At 43.9% G+C, this 27,869-nt stretch overlaps 1 protein-coding gene across 1 annotated transcript in view; it reads left to right on the forward strand.

Annotated features, from left to right (window-relative positions):
• Positions 1 to 25,836, forward strand: part of Frrs1 (ferric chelate reductase 1) — a 33,668-nt gene extending 7,832 nt beyond the window's left edge. Inside the window, 12 exon segments of the mRNA XM_028890173.2 lie at positions 1,757 to 1,939; positions 9,407 to 9,440; positions 9,443 to 9,504; positions 11,687 to 11,834; positions 15,227 to 15,340; positions 16,728 to 16,843; positions 19,564 to 19,650; positions 21,007 to 21,104; positions 21,359 to 21,417; positions 23,419 to 23,562; positions 24,041 to 24,102; positions 24,180 to 25,836. Coding sequence (XP_028746006.1) covers positions 1,757 to 1,939; positions 9,407 to 9,440; positions 9,443 to 9,504; positions 11,687 to 11,834; positions 15,227 to 15,340; positions 16,728 to 16,843; positions 19,564 to 19,650; positions 21,007 to 21,104; positions 21,359 to 21,417; positions 23,419 to 23,562; positions 24,041 to 24,102; positions 24,180 to 24,272 — 1,200 coding nt within the window. The 3' untranslated portion in view covers positions 24,273 to 25,836.
• The last annotated feature ends 2,033 nt before the right edge of the window (positions 25,837 to 27,869 follow it).

Consider the following 27,869-nt stretch of genomic DNA (forward strand, 5'->3'; position numbering starts at 1 on the left):
GGGTCTTTGGAGGAAATTATTCCTGTGTCAGCTTCAAGGGGGAGAAACAATCTCGTGCAGCTCTTTATGGCCAAGAACGGCCATCAAAATAATGAATACATGCTTTTACCTGTGCCTTGTGCCGCACAGATATGAGGTGAAGTCTAGGGCGGAGGTTTTCAACCTCCCTAATGCTGCAACCCTTTAATACGGTTCCTCATGTTGTGGTGACCTACCCCCCCCCAACCATTACATTATTTTTGTTGCTACTTTGTAGCTGTAATTTTCTACTGTTATGAATTGTCATGTAACTATTTGCAATTTCCCCACGGTCTTTGGGGGCGCAACTCACAGGCTGAGAAACACTGCTCTAGGTCCTGTTCTCTTTGCTTTTTGTCTGTATAGGTATGTCTTCTTTCCCTAAATAAGGGCTTGGAGAGGTGGCTCAGCAGCCAAGAGCACTTGTTGCTCTTCTAGAGAACCCGAGTTTAGTTCCAAATCCCACACCAGGCGGATCACAGCTGCCTGTAACTCCAGTTGCAGAAGATCTGATGCCCTTTTCTGGCTTCCTTGAACCCCTACAATACATTTACACAGACATATATACAAATAAAACTAAAAATGACTAAATAAAAAAAAAACATTTCATCTACATAATAGTGGTCTTATTTGGCATCCTGCTCTTCCACAGTTTTAAACACTTCTATGGATGTTGTCTTTGATCACATTGTAATGAATGCTGCACTTTTGTTTGACTGAAAAGTTACTGAAGAGGTTATTATCTGTATTAGCTCCCACTTCACTCTTAATACTTATTTAAAAGCTGCTTTAAGTAAATGAAGTTTTGTACAGCAGCTTCCTAATAAAAAATATTGCCTTTCATGTAGTCAATAAAAGGGGCCTATTCTTTGAAATTTTACCATGCCTCTGTGCCAAGGTGATAATCTGTAATTATAGGGAGATTCATTCAGAGCCCTGGTATTTCTAGGGTTAGAAGAGACCTCAGAGTCTCTTTTGGATTGCCAAAAGTAAAGAGACTCTTAGAGAATAGGTTCTTTGACAAGTGGAATAGACCAAAGTGGAGCTCACAGACCACAGTCACATTTCCAAGCTCCTAGTGGCTCTATTAAGCCTAAGATGAGGTTGGGGTGGGGTGAGGGGCCCTTAGGTACCACACTGGAGGTGCTGGGTTCAGTAGTGTAGAACATTGGCTGTGCCTCCTGACACAGTAGAGTTACTCCTACAGTTATTTGCAGTGGTGGTATTTACAAGCATCCCATCTTGTCCTGTATCACTTAACTGCAAGCTTTGACTGTAAATTTTAAAAGCTGTTCCCAAGATCGATACATAAAGACTTGCCCATGTTTGACTTGCCTGCTTTTGAAAATACTACCTTTGAAAATTAGAAGGTACCTGCTTAGACAAGATTGCCAGTGTAGACGTTTTCCTAAGAAACGTCTCAAATTTGCAGGGAACCTTGCTCCTCCTGGTCTTGGATGGTGTGAAGTATTTTATATAGTAAATGAACATAACCACTCCTCTACCACTACAGGCCGACTAGTGTGCTTTTCCAAATTGCAATTAAAACTAACTACATTTAAAAATCCACAGAAGCTGAAGAATGCTCTGATCATTTCTAATTTGTGATGTGTCCTCTGTTCCCTTTTTTGAAGGTTTTCTTGTTGCAGCCCGTCCTTGAAGGTAATGGCTGTCCAGTCCTGGGCGGTGAACTGCTCGTTTCATAATTAGGACCTTCCCCTTCTTGTCATTTCTCTAGTTCAGCGCCTCCGAGTGTGGGAACACGAAGTTCTGTGTCAGGAGTCCTTCGAACTGTGACCCAGAGAACGAGCCCTCCTGCGTCTTCTTGTCCTTCACCAGAGATGACCAGTCGGTGGTGGTTGAAATGAGTGGTCCCAGTGAAGGCTACCTGTCCTTTGCATTTTCTCGTGACCGGTGGATGGTTTGTATCTGTTGTTTGCATTTGGGACGACAGCAAGAGACTAACACCAGCAGTACGTCAGCTGTGTCTTCCAGATCTGAGGGTAGAATAGGAAAGGAAATACTAAGAACTGATCTGAATTTCAGTGGCTGCTCCGTGATCTCCATAGTTGGGCAGTAATTTCTAAGAGCAGGTCAGCTGGGAAGACCTTTTGCCATCCTATGTTCTTGTCTCTTTGTGAAAAAACAGGAATCACAGGCAAAAGAAATGTCTACATAAAATGTCCTGTTTGTCGTGCCCTTTGGACTATTGTTCACTCAGGCACCAGAACTGAAGCCAGCGCCCCCTACTGGTGGTGTCCCTGTCTTAAAGTCATAGCAAGTTTCCCACCAATGAGGGCAGTGTGTGTGCAGGCCATGTTTTCTGGCTGCTCTTTTGTCTGATGTGTGGAAGGCAGCGTATTTTTCCTGATTCTTTCTCTTCTGGGAGGGGGGCTGCTGGATGGATTTAGGGATTCCATAGGTGGCAGACTTGAGCTGTTGGGGAAAAACAGATTGCTGCAGAAGTGTCCTGTTTCCCTAGGGAGAGGAAAGAGGACCCTTCGCGTAAGTCCTCTTGGTGGAGGATTGGCAGTGAGCAGAGTGGATGGCCACCAATGTGACTCACTCATTAGGAAAGACAGTCTTTGGAGACTTTCCTTCATGTCAGGGTCTAAACTTGACATCCCCCCCTTTTGAGGGAACCATAGTTCAAAATAACAAAACAAAACCAAGGAAAACAGAACTCTGGCATGGCTGTGAAAGAAGAACCAAGATTAATTCTAAAATGCACGCCACCCAAGTTGTTGGCACAGGCCTTTGATCCTGGCATTCAGGAGATTAAGGCAGGATAACCAGGAGTTCAAGGCCAGCAGCATGGGGATGTGAAGCCCCATCCCCAAACACAGAACCATAGTGACAAGGCAATGCGTTACCTCATGCACTTTCAGAAGGAAGAAAATTTCAACCTTTTCTCTTCAGAGTTACTTTTATGGGAAGCTTTATCCATTTTTATGGAACATAATGCTGCAATTGTGCAAAATATTTCCCCTGCTTTCTCTCTGTAATTACCGTCAGACCTGCAGCTAATTCTTTTGGGTGTTCTCAGTACTAGCAAAAATGAATCAAATTTGGTGCCTGAGATGAATAATGAGGTTGAGATCAGAGTCAAATGTGACTCTAAAGCAATAAGGAAAGGCCGTGGTAATGCTTGTTATTCGAATGGGATGGAATGGGTTGTGAAGCAAATTCTGAAGAGGACTCCAGATAGAATTAAAAGGCCTTGTTGGATAAACACATAATTTCCTTGAGGTGGATCGCTGGGACACTGCAGTCACTTACATGTGTCAGTTATGCATTATTATACATGACATATTACATCATATTTATTTGTCATTGAATAGTAAAAACAACTTATTTCTATAACTGTATAGCTCAAATTCATGCTGTAATGTAATAGCGCATTTCCTCCTACTGGCCACAGTGAATGGGAAAGAGGGAAGGGTCTTGTTGAGTGTGATGGCGGACTTTCCACAGGCAGGTTCGTTCTTTTAAATTGTAGGCAAGATGGCACAAAAGCATTTATCTCTAATTTGAGATATTTTTATCCCACTTAGAAATCTTACCTATTTCTCTTATAGTGCTCATCAAAAGTGTTTATAAAAAGACTTAATTATGCAGGTGCAGTTGGTTTACAGAGAGAAGCCTGCTTAATGATTAAAATCAGTTGTACACCTGGTTGCCTAAATTGGTGGAAATGGATCGTCCTCAGAATATACTTTAAAAGTGGTTATATCTATTTAAGGTTGTTATTTTCAAAACTTTAGTGTATTTTTATGAACATTTTTTTTTTTTGAGACAGGGTCTCACTATGTAGCCTTGGCTAGCCTGGAATGCTATAGACTGGCTGGCTTCAAACTCCCATAGATCTGCCTGCCACTGCCTCTTGATTACTGGGATTAAAGGCATGTGACACCACATTCAGGGTTCTGTTATTTTTGACTATATCATATAAGTTGAGATACTGAAGATGTTTGATATTTTAAATGCTGATTGGATAACAACCTAATGTCTACCTAAAAAAAAAGTCTCATAAATTGACAGCAATTGCTTTCATCACTGAAATTGAAAAGTATAATTTTCCAAATTTTTGCTAATACTGGCTTGCTTATTTTTGCATTTTAGTCTCCTCTGTGATTTTCATTATATAAAGTTTAACAAGAAAACACATTACTAGCTTCTCTCCCCATTCCTCTCTTAAGTAGAAAACAGTCAATTTCTCCAACTATATACTCACAAGTTGCTTCTGTGATCCTCCTAAGTGTGGGGTATCTTACCACACACCAAGCAAACAATTGGTTTTGCAGCAGGCATTCATTCTGCAGATAGTGTCAGACCCCCTGGGTTGAGGACTCAGTCCCCAGGACTGCCCAGCCCCTTACTGTTCTTACCTGTGCTTTTGACTCTAGGGATGACAAACCAGTATTCCCAATACCCCATCCTGGGGCTGGGCTATTCAACAAATTCAGGGAAGCACTCTTTTCTGTTTATTATAAACAATATGTCAAAGGATACCAAAAGAGAGGTGCACATGGCAAGGTGAGTGTGTGGGAAGTGGCAGGAGCTTCCGTGGCCTCCCTGGGCACACCATCTTTCAAACCCAGGTCTCTCAGAAGAGCAGCCAGTGCTCTTAACTGCTGAGCCATCTCTCCAGCTCCTTTCAGGAACCTCAAGTTCAGCTATCTGGAAGTTCTCCAAACCCTGTCCTTCTGGGGTTTGTACATACTTCATCACATAGGCATGATCCATTGAGTCTTTGACCATCGATGACCTACTTAACCTTCAATACCTTCTACTCTCTTGGTATATTAGGGGTGAGATTAGGGTCTGAATCTTTTAATCATGTGGGTATCAGGGGCTGCCAGTCATCAGTCAACTCATTTACACCCCTATTCCCCAAAAGAAAACTTTTAGAGAGCCCAGAGGTTATAGGAGTTCTATACCAGGAGCTGGGGATGAAGACAGAATATGTATCTTGCTGTATTATATGTGCTGCATACATAATCTTTCAGTGACCAAACTCTAGGTTATTCTCAGCTCTGACCTTACTTGGGCCCTGGATTGTAGATTTCATTGTTGGCTGGTCTCATGCCAATGATTGTTTTTGGATAACACAGATCAACACTGTAACACTGAATTTATGATAATTTTTTTCTCCTGTTTTCCTTATTCGTGGTGGCCAACAATTGTCACTTAGTATTATTGTGTAATGGCTCCTTGTCAGGTACAGTGTGAGGTAAATCATAGGACATCTTTTTTATGGCTATCATCATCTTCCCTGGTTTTTGGAAGAATTTTGGCTTTGATCGTGGCTTTGATTCCCTTTCATTCATAATTCCTTCTTCCTCCTGTCTCAAGCTTCTCTGTCCATGTTGTTTCTCTTTTGGTGTTGGGAATCGAACTCGGGGCTTCAGTGCACATTACACAGAGCTACATTTCCAGCCTCACTGTCCTTTTTATAAACTTTAAGGCAGAAATGCCGGAAGAATAGGCCAGTGAATGTCATTAATCGTTCACCTAGGTTTGCCCTTTTACCTTTCTTCTTCTATGTTCAGGTCCATCACTCTGTCTCAGTTGACTCGTGTGGTGTATATAAATACAGTTTCCCCTCTTAAACTCTTGGAGAGGAAGTAGATATGACAGCATTTCATCTTAAAGATTTTGGCACATCTCTCCTAAGAACAAGAATGTTCCCTTGCAATTACCACAATTTTATCACATTGAGAAAATTTGATAATGAGACTATCATTTTGTGCACTGCATAGTTTATATTCCATTTTCCCAGTCATCCCAATAATGTTCCCTTGTACCTGTTTTTTTTTTTTTTTAAAGAAATTTCTTATCCAAGAGTGAGCAATTATCTTTCAATGCATTTATGTGTCTTGATCTCCTTTGCTTTAGCAGTTATTCTACTTTTTTTTTTCTTGATTTTTTTTTCTTTTCTTTTTTTTTCAGGCCAGTAGCTTTGTGGAGAATTCTTCTATTTTTTTTTTTTTTTTTTTTTAAACAGGGTTTCTCTGTGTAACAGCCCTGGCTGTCCTGGGAACTCGTTTTGTAGACCAGACTGGCCTCAAACTCACAGAGATCATCCTGCTTCTGCTTCTCGAGTGTTGAGTGTTGGGATTAAAGGTGTGTGCCACCACTGCCTGCCTTTAGTGTTCTGCCATTTACATGGTAGATTTATATTAAAATGTAGCCAGAAGGTTTTCTCCGGTCCAGCCTGGCCCCGAGGTCCCACAGCCACTTATAAAATAATCATTTAGAGGCTCAATATTATTTATAAACTGTGTGGTCTATGGCAGGCCTCTTGCTAGCTAGCTCTTATATCTTAAATTAGCTCATTTCTATTAACCTATGTTTTGCCACGTGTTCCCTGGCTTTACCAGTTCTTTCACATCTTGCTTCTTCTGGCAGCGGCTGGTCTCTCTCTCCTCTGCCTTTCCTTTCTTGTCTCTGTCTTGGATTTCCTGCCTGCCTATAAACTGCTTTGCCATAGGCCAAAACAGCTTTATTTATTAACCAATCATAGCAACACATATTCACAGCATACAGAAAGACGTCCCACAGCATTAAGATTTTTGTCACAGGGCTGGAGAGATGGCTCAGCCATTAAAGGCTAGGCTCACAACCAAAAATATAAGAATTTTGGCACAATGGGCTGGTGATGTGGTTCAGTGGGTAAAGGTGCTTGCTACCAAGTTTGGTTACCTGAGTTCATAACGGCAGGAGACAAATGACTCTTACATGCTGTCCACTGACATCCCCTTGGGTGTGTGTGTAGAAGTTAAGGTTTGAATGCTAGTATGTTAGCAGATACTGTATCTTTCTGCGGATTGATTTTTGAGGTGAGTTTTCAGGATAGGCAAGTACTCAGTACTGCTGAGTGACCCACATCTGCCCTCCAATGTACTTTTTAAAAACTTGATTATACACTTTCTTACTTTGTGTATGTGTCCCTGTGCAGGCACAGATGTGGGGGTCAGAGGACAGTGTGTGGGAATTTCTTCCACACTGTAGGTGCCAGTCCAACACGTAGGTTCTGGCGATCAAACTTAGGTCATCAGGGTTGGCAGTGAGTGCCTTTATCTACTGATCTGTCTTACCAACTGTCCCACGGACCTTTGACCCTGTCTCCTGCACTGTGCTTTACTTCTCTTCACCGCATTGTCACCGTCTCTGGTGTGGCTTGTCCCTCTCCCTGGTCTTCCTGTCTGTGGTCTCCCCTCTTTATTTCCGGTAGTGTGTGCTTCTGTAACTCTGAAGAGTGGCGTCTTCTCTTCCCTTCATTTGGGAGGTGAAGACGGTGTTCTCTGCTCCCGCTCTCACCTGTTCCGTCTTCTCCGATAGTCAGGATGCCTCTCTGTTATCGTTAGTACTGGAGTTCTAAACCGTTTGCTTCTAAGTCAACACTTGGACTGTATTATTATTATTATTATTATTTGTATGCACACTTACTTGCTTCTTCTGGTAGCGGCTGGTGTCTCTCTATATATTTAAAGATTTTTAAATTTTTGTTGTCTCTTCTGGCAGCGGCTGGTGTCTCTCTCTATATATATAAAATGTATATTTTTATCTTTATAATTACATCATTTCCATTTTCCCCTTTCCTCTCCTCCCTCCAAACCTTCCCATGTAACTCCCCACCCCCTGTTCTTCAAATTTATGGCTTCTTTTTGTTTGTTGTTACATACCAGTCCAGTTAGGGCATCTGCAACCCAACTTCTGCCCCTAAGGCTCAGAGATCAGTGCAGAGAGGGCATGGAAAGGTCCTGGGAGCTGGAGGACCAGGAAGTTTTGCTGGGAGATTTTGTCTCTTAGAAATGTTGGAAGCTATCCCCACAAAGTCTCACTACATGGCTGCCTGCATATAACCTGAACAAGGACAGCACTAATAGGCATGCTAACGTGGAAGGGGGAAGCTCACTAGGCCTCAGCCCTAGAAAAAGAATTACAGGCAACTACGGAGAGCTGAGAGTGAGGGAAAGAGTCTTCCCCAGGGTAGAGCAAACCAATTGGTTATCCAGTATCAGATGGTCAGCCCTGAAAACATATATGTATGTATATATGTACATATACAGAGCACATTGTGCATACAACACATATATGCAATAACAATAAAGAATAAAGAAGAAGTTAGTAGCTAAAGGGGCCCGTCAGCTTAGTGGGATACGGACAGTGACTTCAGACAGACAGACATTTGCATCATTGCTTCAATGTACTCTGAAGTCACAGCCTGACTTCTCAGAGCCCATCGAAAGAGGAATAACTTAACTTTCAGAGTTAAGGAATATTGGAGACTAAAGGATCAGGAAGAATTGTACTGATAGGAAGTTCCTACCTCAGCTCTGATGTTTTTATCTCAAAATTCCACGTTAAATCCAGTGAATATGTACAATATGCAGCAATTATATATATATATATATATATATATATATATATATATATATATATATAATGCCGCATATTCACAGTCATGAATGTGTATGACGTGTATTTATTTGAAAGTCAGTCTCTCATACAGTGCTCACAGTGAAGTGATACGCAGGCAGCAGAACATATTTTCTCCTCTGAGAAGGAAGAAGCAGACAGATGCCAATGTTGGAATCCGTATGCACTGAAGTGCTAACAGTGGCATCCGTTTGTGGGTATAGGAGTAGGAAAGCATGCTGTATGTCTTTTAAACAGAGCAATTCCGGGCCTTCACATGCTGGGCAAGTGCTCTACTGTTGTATACTACCTCCAACGTGTCTATTTTGATCTGTTACTTTAGGGATTTTAGTGCCCTTTTATTCTTTTTTTAATAAGAGATTTATTTATTTATTAGGTATACAACATTCCGTCTACATGTGTGCCTGCTCGCCAGGAGAGGGCACCAGATCTCATTATTGATGGCTGTGAGCCATCATATGGTTGTTGGGAATTGAACTCAGGATCTCTGGAAGAACAGCGAATGTTAACCTCTGAGCCATCTCTCCAGCCCCACCCTTTTATTCTTAATTAATCTTTGAGACACTGTGTAGCCCTGACTGGCCTGGAACTTGACATGTAAAGTAGGCTGGCTTAGATCTCAGAGATTGGCCTCCCCAGGGCTGGGATTAAAGGTTTGCGTCCCCACTCCCAGATATTTATTTATTTTTGAAACAGAGTCTTACTATGTAGCTGTGCCAACAGGCCTCAAGCTCACAAAGATCTGCTTGCCTCTGTCTCCTGAGTGCTGGGGTTAAAGGTGTGCACCACCACACATAGCTAAAACATTGTTTTTTTTTAACTCATAAATAAACAGCTGCTTCTCTAGCCTACATAGGTCATTTACTGCTGAGTCAAGTATGTTTTGAAAGTATCAAATGCTACTTGATTAGGGGTGCCTTAAAATAATGCGCTTGTTTTCCAGGGTGACGACGATGCTTACTTGTGCATTCGTGAAGACCGACAGTGTACATACAGCCTTCCTATTTGACAGGGCGGAGTTCTCCTGTGATGGACTCCAGGGTGAGTGTGAACATGCTGGCAATGCACGTGGTTGGTCCACCTTCCTGCTAAGTGTCTACCACTGATGTGGCTGTGTATGTAGCCAGTCCTGTAGTTAGCCTCTCACCCAGGCAAAGATCCGACTGCAGAGTTCTTAGAATGATCGCCAAGAAACATTCTGTACTTAGAAAGCACAGGACAAAATTCTCTGCTAGGAAGTGATCAATTATTGCTCACATCACTTAATTACTTTTCGTTACATCTTATGGAAAGGTATTTTATGGCTTCTTGACATGATCAGAAAGCTTATAGGACAGGATTTTAAGATGAGACCTGGGGAAGGGTGTGCTGGGGATCAGTCCCCAGCATGGCATAAGTGGGGTGTGGAGGCGCAGGGCTGTGATGCTGGCACTAGGTGAGTGGAGCACCAGGATCAGAAGTTCAAGATCAGAACCCCCTGTGGGGGCCCATACCTTTAATCTCAGCACTCGGGAGGCAGGTAAATCTCTGTGAGTTCGAGGCCAGCCTGGTCTACAGAGTGAGTTCCAGGACAGCCAGAACTGTTATATAGAGAAATCCTGTCTTGAAAAACCAAAACAGAAGAAAAAAAGAAAAGAGAAAAAGAAGGAAAGAGGAAAATAAAAAGTTCAAGATTGGGACTGCAGAGACGGCTCAAATGTTAGGAGCACTTGTTGCTCTTGCAGGGGACCCTGATTATGTTCCCAGCACTCATGTGGTGGTTCACAACCTTCTGGAACCCTAGTTCTAGCGGATCCAGTGTCCTCTCGTGACGTCTGTGGGCACCAAGCATATGCATACATATATGCAGGTCAAACACTCATACGCGTATAGGAAAATAAGTAAATCCCGAGGGGGGTGGTAGTTTAAGGTCCATATTCCAGCAGCAGACAGGAGGAACAGCTCCCCGAGGGACTGTCCCCACACCTAACCATTGTCCTGACATTTGCCATTGAATGGTGACCATGCAGCCACGCCAATCACAGAAGAGTCAGCAGAAGCCAGAGTCACCGCTTGGAGTCAACTACAGACCATAATGCAGGGACGCGAGTGTTATGTAACTTGGCCAACAAGAGTGTTTGGTTTAGGGAAATGAGATGTGAGGTTTGGGGATTTGTTTTTGTTTTTGTTTCTGCTTCCTCCCATCCCTAAAATATTTTCCCCCCAAACTTGGGGCTGGATGTAGACTCTCAGCCTGTGGCCCAACTCTGACCCCCAGAACTGTGGTTACCTCTGGTTTGACTTGTCCTACTCAAATAGAGAGCTTGTGGTCACATTCCCCAGTGGGCAAGCCTATGGGATGTTGAGACGGGGGAGAGGGACAGAATTCCACCTATTTGTTGTAGGCAAAGAATATTAAAATGTGAAATATTATAAATTTGAGCTTTGTCAAACATATGGTGAAGTTCAAGGGAAAAGACCAATACTTCTTAAAAATGTAAGGAGTCCTTAAGTACTGTGACCCAACTATTCTTGCACATGCCCCTTTCTACTTGGTATCTACTTGGTATCTACACCCACTCTCAAAAACAGTCAATCGAACAGATAAACAGCCAACCCTCTTTTAGTGTTTCTTGGCTAGTAGGAAGGAGGAACACATGTTAACACCGATGCCCAGGTGGTTACCTCGCTTGCCCCATGTTGGCATCTGTGCCAATGTGAACGATTACTTTTTCTGTAGGACAGATGACAAGCTAATGTGCTATAAAGGAGCAGTAGGCTCTTCCTTAATGTCACAGTGAATGAAGTGTGACTGGGCAGTGGCTTCCCTTCGTGACGCCACTGCCACTGTGCCTAGCTTTCCTGTGGGGTCGGTCGGCTTGCTCAGAAGCCTGGGACTCCTGCCTAGCTATGTGTTGCATGCTGGCCTCCAGGGTGTTCCTCAGGTTTTCTGTTGGTGTGCGGATGGCCGATTGGGGTTAGCACGTCAGTTAGATTTTCTCAGCTGGGTAGAGGAACTGTGAAGATCTGGCTCAGAGTGAAAACATAATGTTTGCCAAGTGGCATAAAGACAAACTGGAATAATAATAATAAAAATCTTGGTGTTCTTTGATAAGGAAGGACACTATAGATAAAACAAGCTCCTCCAACTTTAGAGAGAGGAAACGGAGCAGGGCAGGGTTTTGAGCGTGTCTTTTTTTTTAGCAAATCTTTGGAAAGTGTTGAGAAGCTCCTGTGTTTGTAGGGGACGCTCAAGGATATGGCCTGGAGGCTGGCGGATGGCGTCATACAGTGTTCATTCAGAAGAAACATCACCCTGCCTGGGGTTAGGAACAGATTCGCGTTAAACGAAAGCTACTACATCTTCCTAGCAGAAGGTGCTGCCCATGACGGTAAGCACTTGGGTTAAATCTGTCTTTGCACATCGTCCTTTTTCTCTCTTCCTCTCCCCTCTCCCATGCAGATACCACTACAATCGCTCATTTTAAGGTATGGAAGGGATTCTCTTGATTTTGAGTTAAGTTTCTGGCTTTACTTTCATGCAGAGAATGTCAGCCAGGTTACAAGGTACCTGCTTTGTACAATGAATTGCACCAGAACTGTGAGCTCCTTGCAAGAAGTTATGTGTGTCTTTGGGCTTGGCTGCACTTTCCTAGGAACAGTGCCTTTTGGATTGTTGCAAGAAATACCAGCTCCAATCTATACTGGACAGTCTATCCAATCTGGATCTGGTCTCCTTAGACATGAGCCTCTCCAGGAGGTGGAGTACCAGCCCTGGCAGTGATTCCCGCTAGAAGGGGCTTGTGTCTGCTTGCGCTGCTGCGTCATTTCCTAAGTAAAATGGGTGCCCTGGGATCCCAGTATACTTTAGGAATCTGAATGTTTGTTTTGTTTTGAGACAGCTCACTATGTAGCCCTGACTGGCCTTCATGACACTTTCTGTAGCTCAGTCTGGCCTTGAACTCATAGGGAGCCACTCTTCTGTCTACCGAGGGCTGGAATTCAAAGCGTGCGCCGCCGTGTGCAGCCTCATCTTCCTTTTCATCACCAGTATCTTCTGTATCAGCAGCTTGGCCATCTTGTTTACTTCTACCATTGTCTGTGACACTTCCGTGCTCTGAGTTACCAAACACTTAATTGATTCTACTGACATTTCCTTTCTGGTTTGCTAGATTACTGATTTAGTTTGCTTCTCTGATGCTCTGACCAAAAGCAGCTTGCGGGGATGGAGGGTTCTGTTTGGCGGGTTCCTGTCCATCATCAAGAGGAACCGAGGTGGGAGCTGGAGGCAGGAACCGAAGCAAAGACCATGGGGGAACACTGCTTACTGGCTCGCTTCCTCTGCCTTGCTCAGCTGCTTATGTATCCCAGGACTCCTTGCCTAGGGATGGTACCATCCACAGTGCTCTGGGCCCTACCACATCAACCATTAATCAAGAAAATGACCCATAGATGTATCCAAGGGCCAATCAGATGGTGGCAGTTCCTCAACTGAGATTCTTCCTTCTTAGGTGACTCCAGTTTATACCAAGTTGATAAAAACTAACTAGCACGGTTACATTTTGTTGTTTTAACTAAACCACAAATTAAATGATCACTTCAATCCTTTGTCTTTACTGTGATTGCATCCAGGTGTTTTGAAGTATCTTCATTGTTAGCATCTCTAAGAAGACTTGTGATTTTAGTTTTGATTTCCTGTTTAAACTAATAGCTTAAAAAAAATAGTGTTGAGGCTGGAGACATGGCTCAGCTGCTAAGAGCACTGACTGCTCTTCCAGAAGACCAGGGTTCAATTCCAAGCACCCACATAGCAGCTCACAACTATCTATAACTAGCTCCAGGGGAATCTGACACCTTCACACCAATGCATATTAAAAAAAAAACCAAATAAAATTAAATAAATTATTAAAAAATAAAAAATAGTGTTATAAATATCTAGCTGGATGATCTTCCCTCTTTTTATTTTTTCATTTTGTTATACAGATAATATAACCTGTATCTTTCATAAATTTTTAAAACTTAATTTAGTTAATTCAATTATTATTATTTGTGTGTGTGCAAGTTCTATGACCCGCTGAGACATTCGCCTCCCCTCCCCACCCCCACTGCCTTTTGAAATTACTGTGATATAGTCTGGTTATAGTCTGGTGCCTGATAGCTGGCATTTGTTTTTAACAAATGTTTATATATCTATTAAGTTTCTTAACTATTTTTGCTCTCATATATTTTTCTAAAAATATGTTAGTATGTTCTATAATTTATTCTATTCTAGTGATGGACATTTAGTTTACATTTTCTCTTTAAACAATATAAAAATGTTGCAGTGAATATTCTTGTGCCTATATTTTTGGTTCATTGTGCAGAAGAGGAGGCAGAGAGATTGTAGGAGCCAGAGGAGGTGGATGACTTCAAGGAAACAGCATCTTCCAGCCACAACAGGGCTGATGATGAGTGAACTCACAGAGACTGTGACAACGTGCACAGGCCTGCACAGGTTCAAACCAAACAAAATCCTGTCAAGGAGAAGGGGAGGTAGACTTGGAGTCCTGGTTCTAACCACAAAGCTATTTGCAATTGATAACTGCTGGGAAAGGGAAAATAGATTTTCTCCAATGCAGAGTTACTAGGTATATCAATCAAATGTCCGGGTTTAAAAAGTTATGTTACCTGTAGAGTAGAGTGAGCACACACACACACACACACACACACACACACACACACACACACACTTGGAATAGTCCCATATTTTCCTGATTTGATTTCATGTACAACAAATAGTAATAAAAGACACAAATAAGGGCAGACATGGTGGTGCACGCCTTTAATCCCAGCACTAAGGAGGAAATGGCATCGGCAGGGCAGGGGCAGGTGGATCTCTATGAGTTCAAGGATAGCCTGGTCTACATAGTGAGACCCTATCTCAAAAAACAAAACAAAACAACAAAACCCCAAAGAATGAAAGAAAGGGAAAAAATAGAAAAAAGATAATAATGTTTTCTCAGTTTTACAGAAAAGTTGTTTTAGATTTCTTTTTTTGTTATTTTGCGTGTTAGGGTGTTTTTCTTGTGTGTGCCTGGTAGCCTTAGAGGTTAGAAGAGGGTTAGGTTTTGGCCTCAGGTTCCCAGGTCCTCTGCAAGAGCAAGCGCTCTTAAACACCAGGCCAACTCTCAGCCCTTCCCTCAGTTTTTTTTTTTTTTTTTTTTTTGGTTTTTCGAGACAGGGTTTCTCTGTGTAGCTTTGCGCCTTTTCCTGGAACTCACTTGGTAGCCCAGGCTGGCCTCGAACTCACAGAGATCCGCCCTCAGTTTCTTTATGTCGCTGGTATACGAGACTCTGATTTGTTACTTCCACCCAGTCGGAACTGAGCATCTGGCAAATTCTGTATCATCAAAATGCTTTTCTTAGCTGTCTACGCCTGGTCTTCTGTTAGCATATCCCGGGGTTTTAGAACGCAGGCTTGGTTGAAGGCTGAGAGCTTTCCAGTACATCTGTCAGTGCTGGAGAAGTACAGTGGCTATCTCCAGTGACTTGTCATCCACCATCATTTTGACATTGTTAACCTGTTAATTGCACACACTGGTTCTTTTCACTTTAACCCTTCCATTCCCAGTCCTTGTTTCGATTCATCTTGTTGTTGGTTGAACTCTTTCCTTGATTTTCAGGAAAGGCACTGGCTCTCGAATGTATCTTTGTGTTGCTTCTACATGGGGATGTCAAGTCTTCCTAGCCCATAATGTTTCATTATTGTAAGATGTTTTCTTTCTATTCTGTGTCCACCTCTCAGGCCGAATTTTTAGGCACTCTCAGCAACCTTTGATAACGTACGAAAAATACGATGTGACAGGCACGCCCAAGAACGTAGGGGGGTCCCACTCGTCACCCCTTTTAAAGGCTCATGGTGAGTTAACAGAGCATCATCATCACGATTTGTGGGATGCACTAATCAGCGAGCGGGCGCTGGCTGGATCAGACTCGGTGGCAGGCGTCGCCCAGCAAATGTTCATGTTTCTTTTATCTTTCTTTCAACATTAACATTTTCAAGTAGATTGTCTCTCTGAATGTTTGTCAGTTTTTATTAAAAGGGGAAAGGAAGGGGCTGGGGATTTAGCTCAGTGGTTAGAGCGCTTGCCTAGCAAGCACAAGGCCCTGGGTTCGGTCCTCAGCTCTGAAAAAAAAAAGGGGGGGGGAAGGAAATCTAATTCAGTGGTATGAACACAGGAGACACATTAAAATCAGCAGTGGGAATTTTAAATTCATCTGGGTTGAGTATTACTGGATGAATGAAGTTAATGCTTTTGAGTCCTTGATTTATTTTTTATTAAAATAAATCCTAATTCAAAAGCGGTGTGTGGTTTTGGTTGTTTAGTTGTAACAGTAGTTTGGTTTCACAAATGTAGTTTCACTCTTGTGTTAGTATTTCAGCACAGGAAGTACTCAGTGCAGTGCTCAGGTTTTGACTGTTTGGATGAGGAATGTCACCCAAGTGGGAGAATAGTTGCTTGGGTGAGGGGCTCTTCTATGCTTTGGGTCTACCAATGGAAGTTGATTCTACTTGCAAAGCGCGCTGGCTTACGTTGAAAAGCTAGGACTCAAAAGCAGGAACACAGTGCAAACTGACGGTGACCTCACGTTAGCCTCTCGGGATTTTCTCACCACATTCCCCGGACGTTCTCCAGAGTTCTTTGTGGCGATGGCGTTCCATGATTATCACCACAGCTCACCTTGAATGCCACTTGCCTGTGTTCCGCTGGACTGTGCTCCTGCTGCACCTCCAGGGGGGCAGGAACGAGACTCGGAAGTCACACGTCTTCTTACCTTTCATGTGTTGTTTGGAGTAAGATTATGGGCGAAGAGAGCTGCAGACAGGCTGTTAGAGAAAGATGGTTAAGAACCCACTGCCCGTGGTCAAGCTGTTGGAGTGCTCTGTGCCTTTGTTTCCCCATTCAGCCAACTGGGACAATATAAATACACATAAACAATGGCAAAGGCCACTTCGACTAATACATGTAAAGCACTTGGGGTGCCTCGTACCTGCTAGGGTATGGCCTTGCTGGCTGTTAGCAGCAACAGTGGTGGTATAATAAGAACTATGATATAGTGTGTGTGTGTGTGTGTGTGTGTGTGTGTGTGTGTGTGTGTGTGGCGGGGAGGGAGATCATATAGAAATATGAACTACTTTAATGTAGTTTGCTGGTTGTTTCTATTTTCTGAGCACTGGGTTTGGCCATTGATGAAGGAGCTAACTTACTCTGTGGTCTGAATCACTACATCTCTCCCTCCTGCAGGTGCCTTAATGTTTGTGGCATGGATGACCACAGTTAGCATAGGAGTGCTGGTTGCCCGGTTCTTCAGATCTGTGTGGTCCAAAGCTTTCTTCCTCGGTGAAGCAGCTTGGTTTCAGGTAGGTGACAGAAAAGGCTTAAAGCCATTAATTTCCATCTTGTTCAAACACTGCAGCATGAAGTTGGTGTGCTTTTGATTTTACATAATTCTCAGTGTGTGTGTGTGTGTGTGTGTGTGTGTGTGTGTGTGTGTGTGTGTGTGTGAAGTCAGAAGACACCTTTTGGGAGTCAGTTTTCTTCTACCATGTGAGTTCTGGCATCACTCACTCATGTCAGCAGGCTTCCCAGCAGGTCCATTTACCCGCTCAGCCATCTCTCTGGCCCACGTGTGCTTTCCTTTTCCTTTCCTTTTCTCAATTACAGCTATTGCAGGTCTTAGATCCATCCCCCCCCCCCCCCCCCCAGTTTCCTAAGCAGCCGAGAGACAATGCAAGATCCCTTACAAAGTCTGTCTTGGTGACGAGGCGGCCTGAATTGGAGAACGTGTCAGGGTCAAATGACCCTTCCTGACCCCTAGGCTTGTAGTGGAAGAAGCTGAGAGAGGTTCATTCACGGCACTAAGTCACTTTGAGGTATGGGGGGCTGGCAAACAGAAGAGAGAAATGGCGGTGCTCACTGCATGTCTGTCCTCTGCTTGGTGAGCCGTGAGAGCTGGGATCTCCCTATTTAACAGTCAAGGTCGTCTGACTATGTGTGGGAAGAGAAACCGGAAGTGCTCAAACGGTGCTCTTTTCCAGCCTGGGCCGTGGTGGTGCACGCCTTTAATCCCAGCACTCGGGAGGCAGAGGCAGGCGGATCTCTGTGAATTCGAGGCCAGCCTGGGCTACAGAGTGAGTTCCAGGAAAGGCGCAAAGCTACACAGAGAAACCTTGTCTTGAAAAAAAAAAAAAAAAAGACACTTCCTAAAAATTATTGTTTTATTATTTTTTTAATCTGTATGGTCATTTTGATTGCATGTGAGTCTGCATCACATGCATGCCTGGTGCCTGAAGAGGCCATTAGAGGGCATTCAGATCCCTTAGAACTGGAGTTATGGATAGTTGTGAGCCACATGTGGGTGCTGGGAACTGAACCTGGGTCCTCTGCAAGAGCAGCCAGTGCGGAGTCATTTCTCCAGTCACTCAGTGAGTCTCTTGTTTGCTGTGCGTCGATTCTGTCTGTCTTTGCCTGTGACTCTTTATCTCTCATGCCTGCTCACGTTGTCTTTCTCCTTCTCGAACCTGCTCTGTGGATCTTCTAGCTGGAAGACTGTGTCCTTTATCAGGCCAAGCCTTCTATTGCTTCTGTTCTTTAACATTTATTTATGTATTTATGTATGTATGTATGTATGTATGTATGTATGTATGTGTGTGGGCGGGCCACTACACAGTCATGTGACTGTTGATGATGTGTGCATGTGTTATGCTCAGATCACGGGAACCCCCAAAAGACCAACACGGAGACCGAATCCCGCATGTAAAAGCAAAGAACCTTTATTCTTTTTTTTTTTTTTTTATTTTTTTTTTTTCATTTATTTCATTTTTTTTTTCTTTTAAGTACCTCCTTCCACTTCTCAGACAAGTCTGAGACTGCGATACCTGTAGACTCAGTCAAGTCAGTCCTTTCCAACTGAGCAAGTTTGCATATCAGGTTAAGCTTTATTCTTTTCAAGCTCGAGCTTGGTCTCTCTGTCTGTCCAATGCAGCGGTGAGAGCAGAGGGCCCTGAGCTCAGGCCAGGCAGAGTTTTTATCATAGCAGAGGTTGGGATGAGGGATTTCCAGGGTTCGGGAGCCTGACTGGCTGACAATTGTCTAGGGTTATCTGTATAACAAAAATAGGTGTGTGCTAGACTCAAGGACATCTGGCCATCTTATCTAATGGTTGGAATGTTTGGGATGTTAGGTACTTCCTCATCCCTGGGTGGATCCCTGGCCCCTAAGCCTGTCAAGGCTGCTGTGTGGTCAAGCTGTTTTGGGTCCCTCCGCACATGGGGGAGTGTGTACCATAGTGAGAATGTGTGGAGGTCAGAGGAGAATTTTGTGGAGTTGATTCTCTCTTTACAAAGTGTGTATGCGATATCCGTTCCTGCTGCTGTGAAGAGACAGAGCCTACCAGGAACTGAACTCAACATCATCAGCCTTGTGCACCAAGTGCCTTTATCCACTGAGCCATCTTATCTGTCTTTCTGCTGTTCTCAAGCATATGCTATTGATGTGTGTATATGTCCGTGACAGTCACACATTCACAGAAACTTACAGGGTCACTATCTAGTATACTGTATATCATATAGGGTAACCTTTTCCTGGAATAATTTTGCCTTAGACCAGTTGCCCAATACATAACAGTGCCCATTTTCATTCTAAATATTTTCTTGATTTTCCAAAAAGAATTGTATGTTCCATATAGTGTTCATTTATCTTTTCTGATTATATGACAAGCCCCGCAGGATACAGTGTTTTTTTTTTTTTTTTCTTTCCTTGCTGTCCCCCACTCTGCATGGTGACAGAGCTTAATACATACCTTTGGAAGGAAGCGGAGGTCTTGGCAAGTGAGCAAGCTTTGTGTGTGAGCGATCCATGCTTGCGGTAGGGAGTAGGCGAAGCCTTAGTGAGCCCTTTTGAAGGATGAGATGGCAGCATGGAGTTTTCTTGAGCTTAATGGTCTATGACATTTTACTTTTACGGTTTGGATGGAAGTGGAATGTATACCTTCGGTGAATCTCCCATGATTGCCCTGCTGTGACACCAGGTGTCTTTTATAAAGCTAGTCATCTTCTCCCCTTGCCGTCTCCCCTCGCAGGTGCATCGGATGCTCATGCTCGCGACATCTGTGCTCACCTGCACTGCCTTTGTTCTGCCTTTTGTGTACAGAGGAGGCTGGAGTCGGGTAAGTGTGCCTGCCACAGGATGTCTCCCTGGAAATCTGTTTTCATGTCAAAGCAGATTGCTACTTTATTCTCAAAGGTGGATAATGAGACATTTCTGTGTACATCCTTTTTTCCTTGACTTATCTGATGACTTCACCTGGTGGGGGGATCAGGAATGAAGGGAGGATGTGAATACAGATTGCCATATCTCATTTCTTGCATTCCTTTAGTGAGTGTGTTTTCCTTATAGAATGTTGAAAATTTGAAGTATGATGTCTAAAATTTATTTATTTATGTACATACGTATGTATCTATCTATCTATCTATCTATCTATCTATCTATCTATCTATCATTTATTTATTTATTTATTTAAGATAGGGTTCCTCTGTTTAGCCCTGAGTGTTTTGGAACTTGTTCTGTTGACTGGGCTGGCTTTGAACTCAGAGATCCACCTAAGTGCTCCCAAGTGCTGGGATTAAAGGCATGAGCCATCATAGCACAGCTATTTTTTGTTATTTTAATGATGTGTATGTGTGTTTGTGTGGCTCTGTGTAACTCCAGCTCCAGGAGCAAGCAGAGTGGTTGTGAGGTGCCTGATGTGGGTGCTGACTGAAGCTGGGTCCTCTGGGAGAGAGCAGCAAGCACTCTTAACCCCCGAGCCATCTCTCCATCCCAAGTGTGATGTCTAAGAAACAGGATCCATTAAAGTGGCTTTCTCTTATGATTATCATTAAGCTAGTAGAACTCGCATCTCTGCTCTATGGGCAGTCTTGCTAAGTGCTGTATATATACTATCAATTTTTAAAAAATTAATTAAGACATCGTAATTACACCAGTCCCCTTTTCTTCCTTTATTCCCTTTAGCCCTTCCCATGTTTCCTTACTCCAGCTCTTCACATTCCCCCTCACTCCTCAAATTGATGGCCTTCTTGTTGTCTTTGATATTATTCTCTCTTTCACACACACCACAAACATAAAAATATAAATATCACCTTCTGTGTCCATTTAGTGTTGCCTGTGTACATATAACTTTAGAGTCGACACTTTGCATTGGATAACCAGTTAGGGGACTCGTCCCTGGGAGAGACTAATTCTCCCTCTCTCAGCAGTCAGTAGTTACCTGTGGTTCTCTGTCTAGGGCTGGGACTTCAGGACATTTCCCCCTTCTGTGTTAGCATGCTTGTTGTTGGTGGTGTTCAAGTCTTAGTCAGGCTGAGGGTGGTTTCTGTGTCCTCTCTAGGACACACAATCTCACAGCCGACTTCCTGGTCCTCTGGCTCTTACAGACCTTCTGTGTGCTCCTCCGCAATTTCTGGTTTTACATTTGATTTCAGTTGGCAGGCAAGGCTGACTATTAATGATGCTTTTTGTTCAGCGCGCAGGCTACCACCCATACCTCGGCTGTACGGTGATGATCTTAGCTGTCCTTCAGCCTCTGCTGGCCACCTTCAGACCATCTTTACATGACCCGAGGTACGGACAGCTCTTACACAGAAATGCTCTCAATGTGTGTGCCATTAGATGGGCAACTAATTTCTTTTCAAAGTAGAAACAGTTTGCATTTTGTAGCATGCAGTGATTGATTGTGTTTACATCTAAGGACTTTAAAATGGGTTTCAGATACCCAATTCCCTGGCAATAGGGAAATTGCATGCTTCTTACTCTCTCGGGGATAAATTGCTATTGCATCACTTTAAAGACTAGCGGCTGGTTCTTTCTTTTGGTAGGAGGCAAGTGTTTAACTGGACTCACTGGAGTGTGGGGACAGCTGCTAGAATAATAGCAGGTAAGTCCCTGCAATGCCACTTACTCATATATAATTGCTGGTTGTTTACATTGAAAGTTGTAATTTGGCTTAAATGATTTTAGATGCATTAGTAATTGGAGTAATTGGTTGTTGAGGAGAAATCAGCCTGAAACATTGAAATCTAGAAAGTAATTTCTACAAGTAACTATTTAAGTCATTATTTAAGCTTCAAGTTTTAAAAAATGACTTTAAAACTTTAAAACTCAGCCCTTTCTTTTCCATTTCCTCTGCATCTGCCTTTGCAAACAAATGAGGTTATGGTAATGACCACACACAAGGAGGGCAAGTGAGGTCCCAGGGCTGGGAGGATGGAGTGTGCTGGTCCAGGGCAAGGTGGATGGAGTGTGCTGGTCCCAGGGCCAGGAGGATGGAGTGTGCTGGTCCCAGAGAGAGGTGGATGGAGTGTGCTGGTCCCAGGGTGAGGTGGATGGAGTGTGCTGGTCCCAGGGCCAGGAGGATGGAGTGTGCTGGTCCCAGGGCGAGGTGGATGGAGTGTGCTGGTCCCAGGGTGAGGAGGATGGAGTGTGCTGGTCCAGGGGGGGGGGGGTGGGGGTGAGGGGATGGAGTGTGCTGGTCCCAGGGTGAGGTGGATGGAGTGTGCTGGTCCCAGGGTGAGGAGGATGGAGTGTGCTGGTCCCAGGGTGAGGAGGATGGAGTGTGCTGGTCCCAGGGTGAGGTGGATGGAGTGTGCTGGTCCCAGGGTGAGGATGGAGTGTGCTGGTCCCAGGGTGAGGAGGATGGAGTGTGCTGGTCCAGGGTGAGGGGATGGAGTGTGCTGGTCCAGGGGGGGGGGGGTGGAGGGGGGGATGGAGTGTGCTGGTCCCAGGGTGAGGAGGATGGAGTGTGCTGGTCCCAGGGTGAGGTGGATGGAGTGTGCTGGTCCCAGGGAGGAGGATGGAGTGTGCTGGTCCCAGGGAGAGGTGGGTGGAGTGTGCTGGTCCCAGGGAGAGGAGGATGGAGTGTGCTGGTCCAGGGTGAGGAGATGGAGTGTGCTGGTCCAGGGTGAGGTGGATGGAGTGTGCTGGTCCCATGGTGATGTGGATGGAGTGTGCTGGTCCCAGGGTGAGGAGGATGGAGTGTGCTGGTCCCAGGGTGAGGTGGATGGAGTGTGCTGGTCCCATGGTGATGTGGATGGAGTGTGCTGGTCCCAGGGTGAGGAGGATGGAGTGTGCTGGTCCCAGGGTGAGGTGGATGGAGTGTGCTGGTCCCAGGGCGAGGAGGATGGAGTGTGCTGGTACAAGCCTTCTGGCTCCAGCCCATCTCCCGACTGTCTGTCCTTGCAGGGCAGCTGGCCTCCAGAGGGCAGCTGGAATTATCTGACACAGTTTTTCTTTTCAGTACTGGGGACTCAGTCTCCAGGGCCTCAGAGAACACTAGCACCGAGCTGCATCCTTTTATACTTTTTATTTTGAGACTAGGTCTCACCAGTTTGTCAAGACTAGCCTTTAGCTAAATCTGTAGCTCAGGTACTCTTTGAGCTGGTGGTCCGCCTGCCTCAGCCTCCCGAACAGCTGGGTATAGAGGCCTGCACCAGGCACATCTGTTTGACTCCGAGGGAGGCACCTGTCGCTTTACGCTCTATTGCTTGTGGGATTAAGTGCGGGATGACTGTAAGGTCAACAATCATTTCTTCATTTCTCCCCCTTTTCTTCATTGCAGACTTACATTTCTGGCAAGGTTAGGTATTTTTGTGGTTGTTATTGATATTAGGTATGAAACCCAGGGCTTTTTAGGCCTGCTGGCTAGTGCTCTACCCCTGAGCTGCATCCCTAGTTCGTGGGTGCTTTCTTAGCAAATCTTAGATCATAATTTCCTATCTTGTCTTATGTAGTCTTACAATAAGGAAGATCAGATTATCTCAGCCCCCAAGATTATTCTTTCCATAAATGTTTAATATATTCTAATTAATGTAATGCATCAGTTACTCTTTTCCTGGGCACTATATTTGAGTACATTTTATTTCCCCTCTTTTCTCCGTAGTGGCAGCCATGTTCCTAGGAATGGATTTACCTGGTCTGAATCTCCCCAGTCCACAGAAGACCTATGCCATGATGGGCTTCGTGGTCTGGCACATCGGGACGGAGGTGCTTCTGGAAATCCATGCTTATCGGCTCTCTCGAAAAGGTACCCAGCTTGAAAAGTCCTGCGGTGGGGCTGGAGAGATGGTACAGGGTATGCACTTGCTGAGCAAGCACGAGGATCTGAGTTCAAATCTCCACGTGAAAAGTCGGGCATGATTATGTGTGTCTGTGATCCCAGGGCTGCTCGAGAATGGAGACGGGAGGATGGATGGCCGGGGTATACTGGCTGCCAGCCTAGCTCCAAGTCCAGTGAGAGACCTTGATTGGAGGAAATAAGGCAGAGAGTCTCTGTGTGTGCTTGTACACGGCATGTGTGCAAACACACACGTGCACTTACACATATGTGCACGCATACCCCATCCCCCCCAGGTACAGAAAGTTTGCAACATTTAGTAGCGTGAATGGCCAAATCTACATTCTAGAAAATGGGGACTGTTAGGACTCAAGTTTTACCTTATTTTTGTGACAACTAGTTTACTTGCATATCCCCATTTTTTACAAACATACTTTGTTCTTGACAGTTGAAATATTGGATGATGATAGAATTCAGATCCTTCAGTCACTAACTGTCGCTGAAGCAGAGGTGAGATTCTCCTCTCTTGTTGATTGACACAAACCTTAATGATGATGCTTTCTGCTAAATCTCAGTTTTTATTTCAGGGCCATGTTTTTAAGAAGGCGGTGTTGGTGATTTACATATGTGGGAATCTGACTTTCCTCATGATATTCTTATCTGCAATCAACCAAGTATGAGCAAGCAAAGACTGTTTTTTTGTGGGCCTGGGTCATAATTATCAAAACAAGGAGACCTGGAGCTTGTGCTGACTGCCAGGAAGGTGTTTTAATTTGGAAGACCCATGGGCATTTCTAACGGAATTCTGAAGTCTGGTTTATCCAGATTATATTCAGCCAGGCCATACAGCCTGTGTATTGATGTCAATCAAGCCTTTGTGTGTTACTGCATCTTAAAAGGAACATTGGTACTCCAGGTGATGTGACTCTCAACATCCCATGCCATATTTAAAACAGTTAACTAGAATGATTAACAAATGAAGAGAATTACCTCAGGCAAAGGATAAATGGAGATTGTATCTTTGGGAATGAGACAGATTTTGTGTAGCCCAGGCTGACCTCCAACTGCTGTGTAACCAAGGATAACCCCCAACCTATCTTCCTGCCTCTGCTTCTGGGTGGTGGGATTACAGGTGTGTGCCACTGTATCTGGTTTTAAAGGGACTGTAATTTTCATGACAATGCTGCTGTGGGAACTTTAAAGAAACATTTATGTTGACTAGTTTATTTAGAGATCTTAGATTTTTTTATCTTACTACATTTTGATGTTTTTATGAGCACACACATACACATACACACAGACTCCAAACAAAGAAAATCTATGAGAAAAAAAAAAACATGTTTCCTAGTCCCCAGTTTGGGACATGTTCTTTGCCGTGTGTGTTGCATTACTTCTGGTACATTTCGTTAACATTTAATTATATTGTGAATATTACATTTTCTTTGTTAGCAGTGAAATGCAGTAGGCATCTTCTGCTTAGAGATATTCTTTATTTATTTTTTTTCATCCATGGAGCTGAAATGGCATTTTGTTTTGTTTCAGCTCTAAAATGAGTCCTTCCTTACAGGAGAGAGAGATCAAAGCCATGAATTCCACATTTGCTAAAACTCACCCTTGTGAGCATGTCCAACCGGTGCTCTCATGTCTTGTGAGGATAAAATAACATGGACGGGTTCCTTTGGAACATCCCTGGTGCTCGAGTAACTCAGCACAGGTGATGTTTTCCTCTCTACTTACCATTTCTATCTCGATGTTTGCTATGAGGGCTTACAGCCAGTGGGTGGCGCTGTAACACCAGAGGACTCATCTGTTCACCTTCAGGTTTTTTTTTTTTTTTATATTTTTTTCATTTTTTAAATGGGGCTATTTTCTTACACTCTATGGCTCTTAATTTTTTTTTCCTTTTTGGGTTGGGGTAGTAGGTGCTATAAACTTAAATTAGTGACTGGTGCTATTACATTCTGACAATTTAAAAAAAATTATTTATACCGAATGTTTGATATTTTCTTTTATATTCCTCCAACCCTGTAGCAAATGAAGATAATTTTCTTAGGCAAAGGAAACAAACAAAACTGGACATTTGAAAAATAAAAGAATTGGGAGGGGATATATTTTATTTCTTTGAATATTCTTCCCGATTATGATATAGTTTCTGCTTGGCCCCAGAACCCTATTTCTATCTCTGAGTAATGACTTCGGCATCATGTTTTTATTTCTAACAAATAAAGTGAAATTTTCCTTTTATTTTTTTTCAAGTAGCTTAAGGTTCAGATAGGAATTTTCTATGTTCGTGTTCAGTGGGTTCCGTGGTACAGTTTACACTATCCTGTGAGAACGTTTTTATTTTAAAGGAAAAGGACTGGAGATGTAGCTCTGTAGTGCGGGGCTTGAGTAGCGTTCATGAGACCCTGGCCCTTGTACTAGCATTGGAGAAACAAGACATTCTGAGTAACAATTTAAATCTGCATGAAGACATTTTCTTTCGGGTTTCCATTATGAGCTGCTGAAGGCCAAAACATCTCTCTTAATAAGCGATGTTCAATACCTGACAAGAAAAGGTTCTTTTCAGGAAAAGGTGGAATTTGCCTGGGTTCTGTTTCCAGATAGGTGAACTTGCTGGATTTCTGGTGATGAGACCCATATTTTTATTAATTCTTCAAGGATTTCACATAATGTATTTTGATCATATTCCCCTCAGCTCCCCCCAGATCTGCCACGACTTCCCTACTTCCAGACTGCATTTTCATATATGTATTATATGATTCTACTCTAGTTTGTGCGATCTATACACTTCTGGGTTGGGGGCTACCCACTGGGCAGCAAGGTCGATTTATCACAAGCCACACTCTTAAAGAAAACCGACTCACCCCCACTAGAAGCCTGTCCATAGGTCCTCAGGGATGGGGCGCATGGACCTCTTCCCGCTCCACGCTGGAGTGCGGACTGGCTGGCTCTTGTGTGGGTGTTTTGCAGGCAGCCACAGTGGCCCTGAGTTCATGAGTGGAGTGGTCCTGTCAACTCCTGAAGACACCGTTTTCACCTTCTCCTTCTTCCCCAGCCTCTGGCTCTTACAGTCTTTGTGCCTCTTCCTCTGAGATGGTCCCGTGCCTTGGGAGGAGGGTGCCATAGGGGTCCCACTTACGGCTGACTGAGCACGTCAGACACTTACTCTCTGCACTTGAACCAGTGGTGAGTTTCCGCATGGCATGTTCCTTTCTACACATGGATGCTTGCTCTGGTTTGTTCCTCCGGTGACTTGTGCAAGGAAATCTGTGCCGCTTAATCCTAGTGTGCCTGTTGTTTCCCTGAGGAGCACATTACGACCCTCCGGCTCCCTGTGCTTACTCTGTCTCCACAAATGACAAACGCTGCTTCTTACCCTTCAGTTTCTGTAATAAACAAACAATCTTGGTAGTTTTTTTTTTTTTTTTTTTGAGACAGGGTTTCTCTGTGTAGCTTTGCGCCTTTCCTGGAACTCACTTAGTAGCCCAGGCTGGCCTCGAACTCACAGAGATCCGCCTGGCTCTGCCTCCCGAGTGCTGGGATTAAAGGCGTGCGCCACCACCGCCCGGCTTAGGATTTATTTATTTATTATGTATACAGCATGTATAACTGCACACCAGAAGAGGGCGCCAGATCTCATTACAGATGGTTGTGAGCCACCATGTGGTTGCTGGGAATTGAACTCAGGTCCTCTGGAAGAACAGTCAGTGCTCTTAACCTGTGAGCCATCTCTCCAGCTCTCTTGGTAGTTTTATACACACACACACACACACACACACACACACACACACGTATATATACATATATACATATATATATATCTTTTGATAAGAACAATTGCTTAAGCTCAGTGATTTTTCTGTGTTAGGCATGTTCTCAAAAACAGTAAAATCATGTTTTCTTCAGGGATGTTCTGTAAAAGAGGGATCAATATGTTTTTCATACAATAAAAAAACATAGTCTAGGAAATCCTGGTCAAGGAAGCATGCCTAAAGTGAGTCTGGGGTGAGGAGATGAAACAGGACACAGGTGGCCGGTACCTTGCTGTTGAACATGTGAATCGCATTCGTGGTAGCGCTTCTCAGTTTGTGTCAGGCTTCGGAGCTGGAGGTTGGGTGACACCTCACCCTTCCCCCTCCGGCTGCAGCCTGGGAGGCTGTGGGACGCTTAACAGAGCAGATGCCAACCAGGAAGCCGCGGGGGCTGTGTGGCTCTTGGCTGCGAGTCTATTTATCTGCGTCTTCTAGTGAAGTAAGGGGAAGCAAAGAACAAAG

This window comes from Peromyscus leucopus, chromosome 6 (genome assembly GCF_004664715.2).
Source record: "Peromyscus leucopus breed LL Stock chromosome 6, UCI_PerLeu_2.1, whole genome shotgun sequence".
Lineage (NCBI taxonomy): Eukaryota > Metazoa > Chordata > Mammalia > Rodentia > Cricetidae > Peromyscus > Peromyscus leucopus.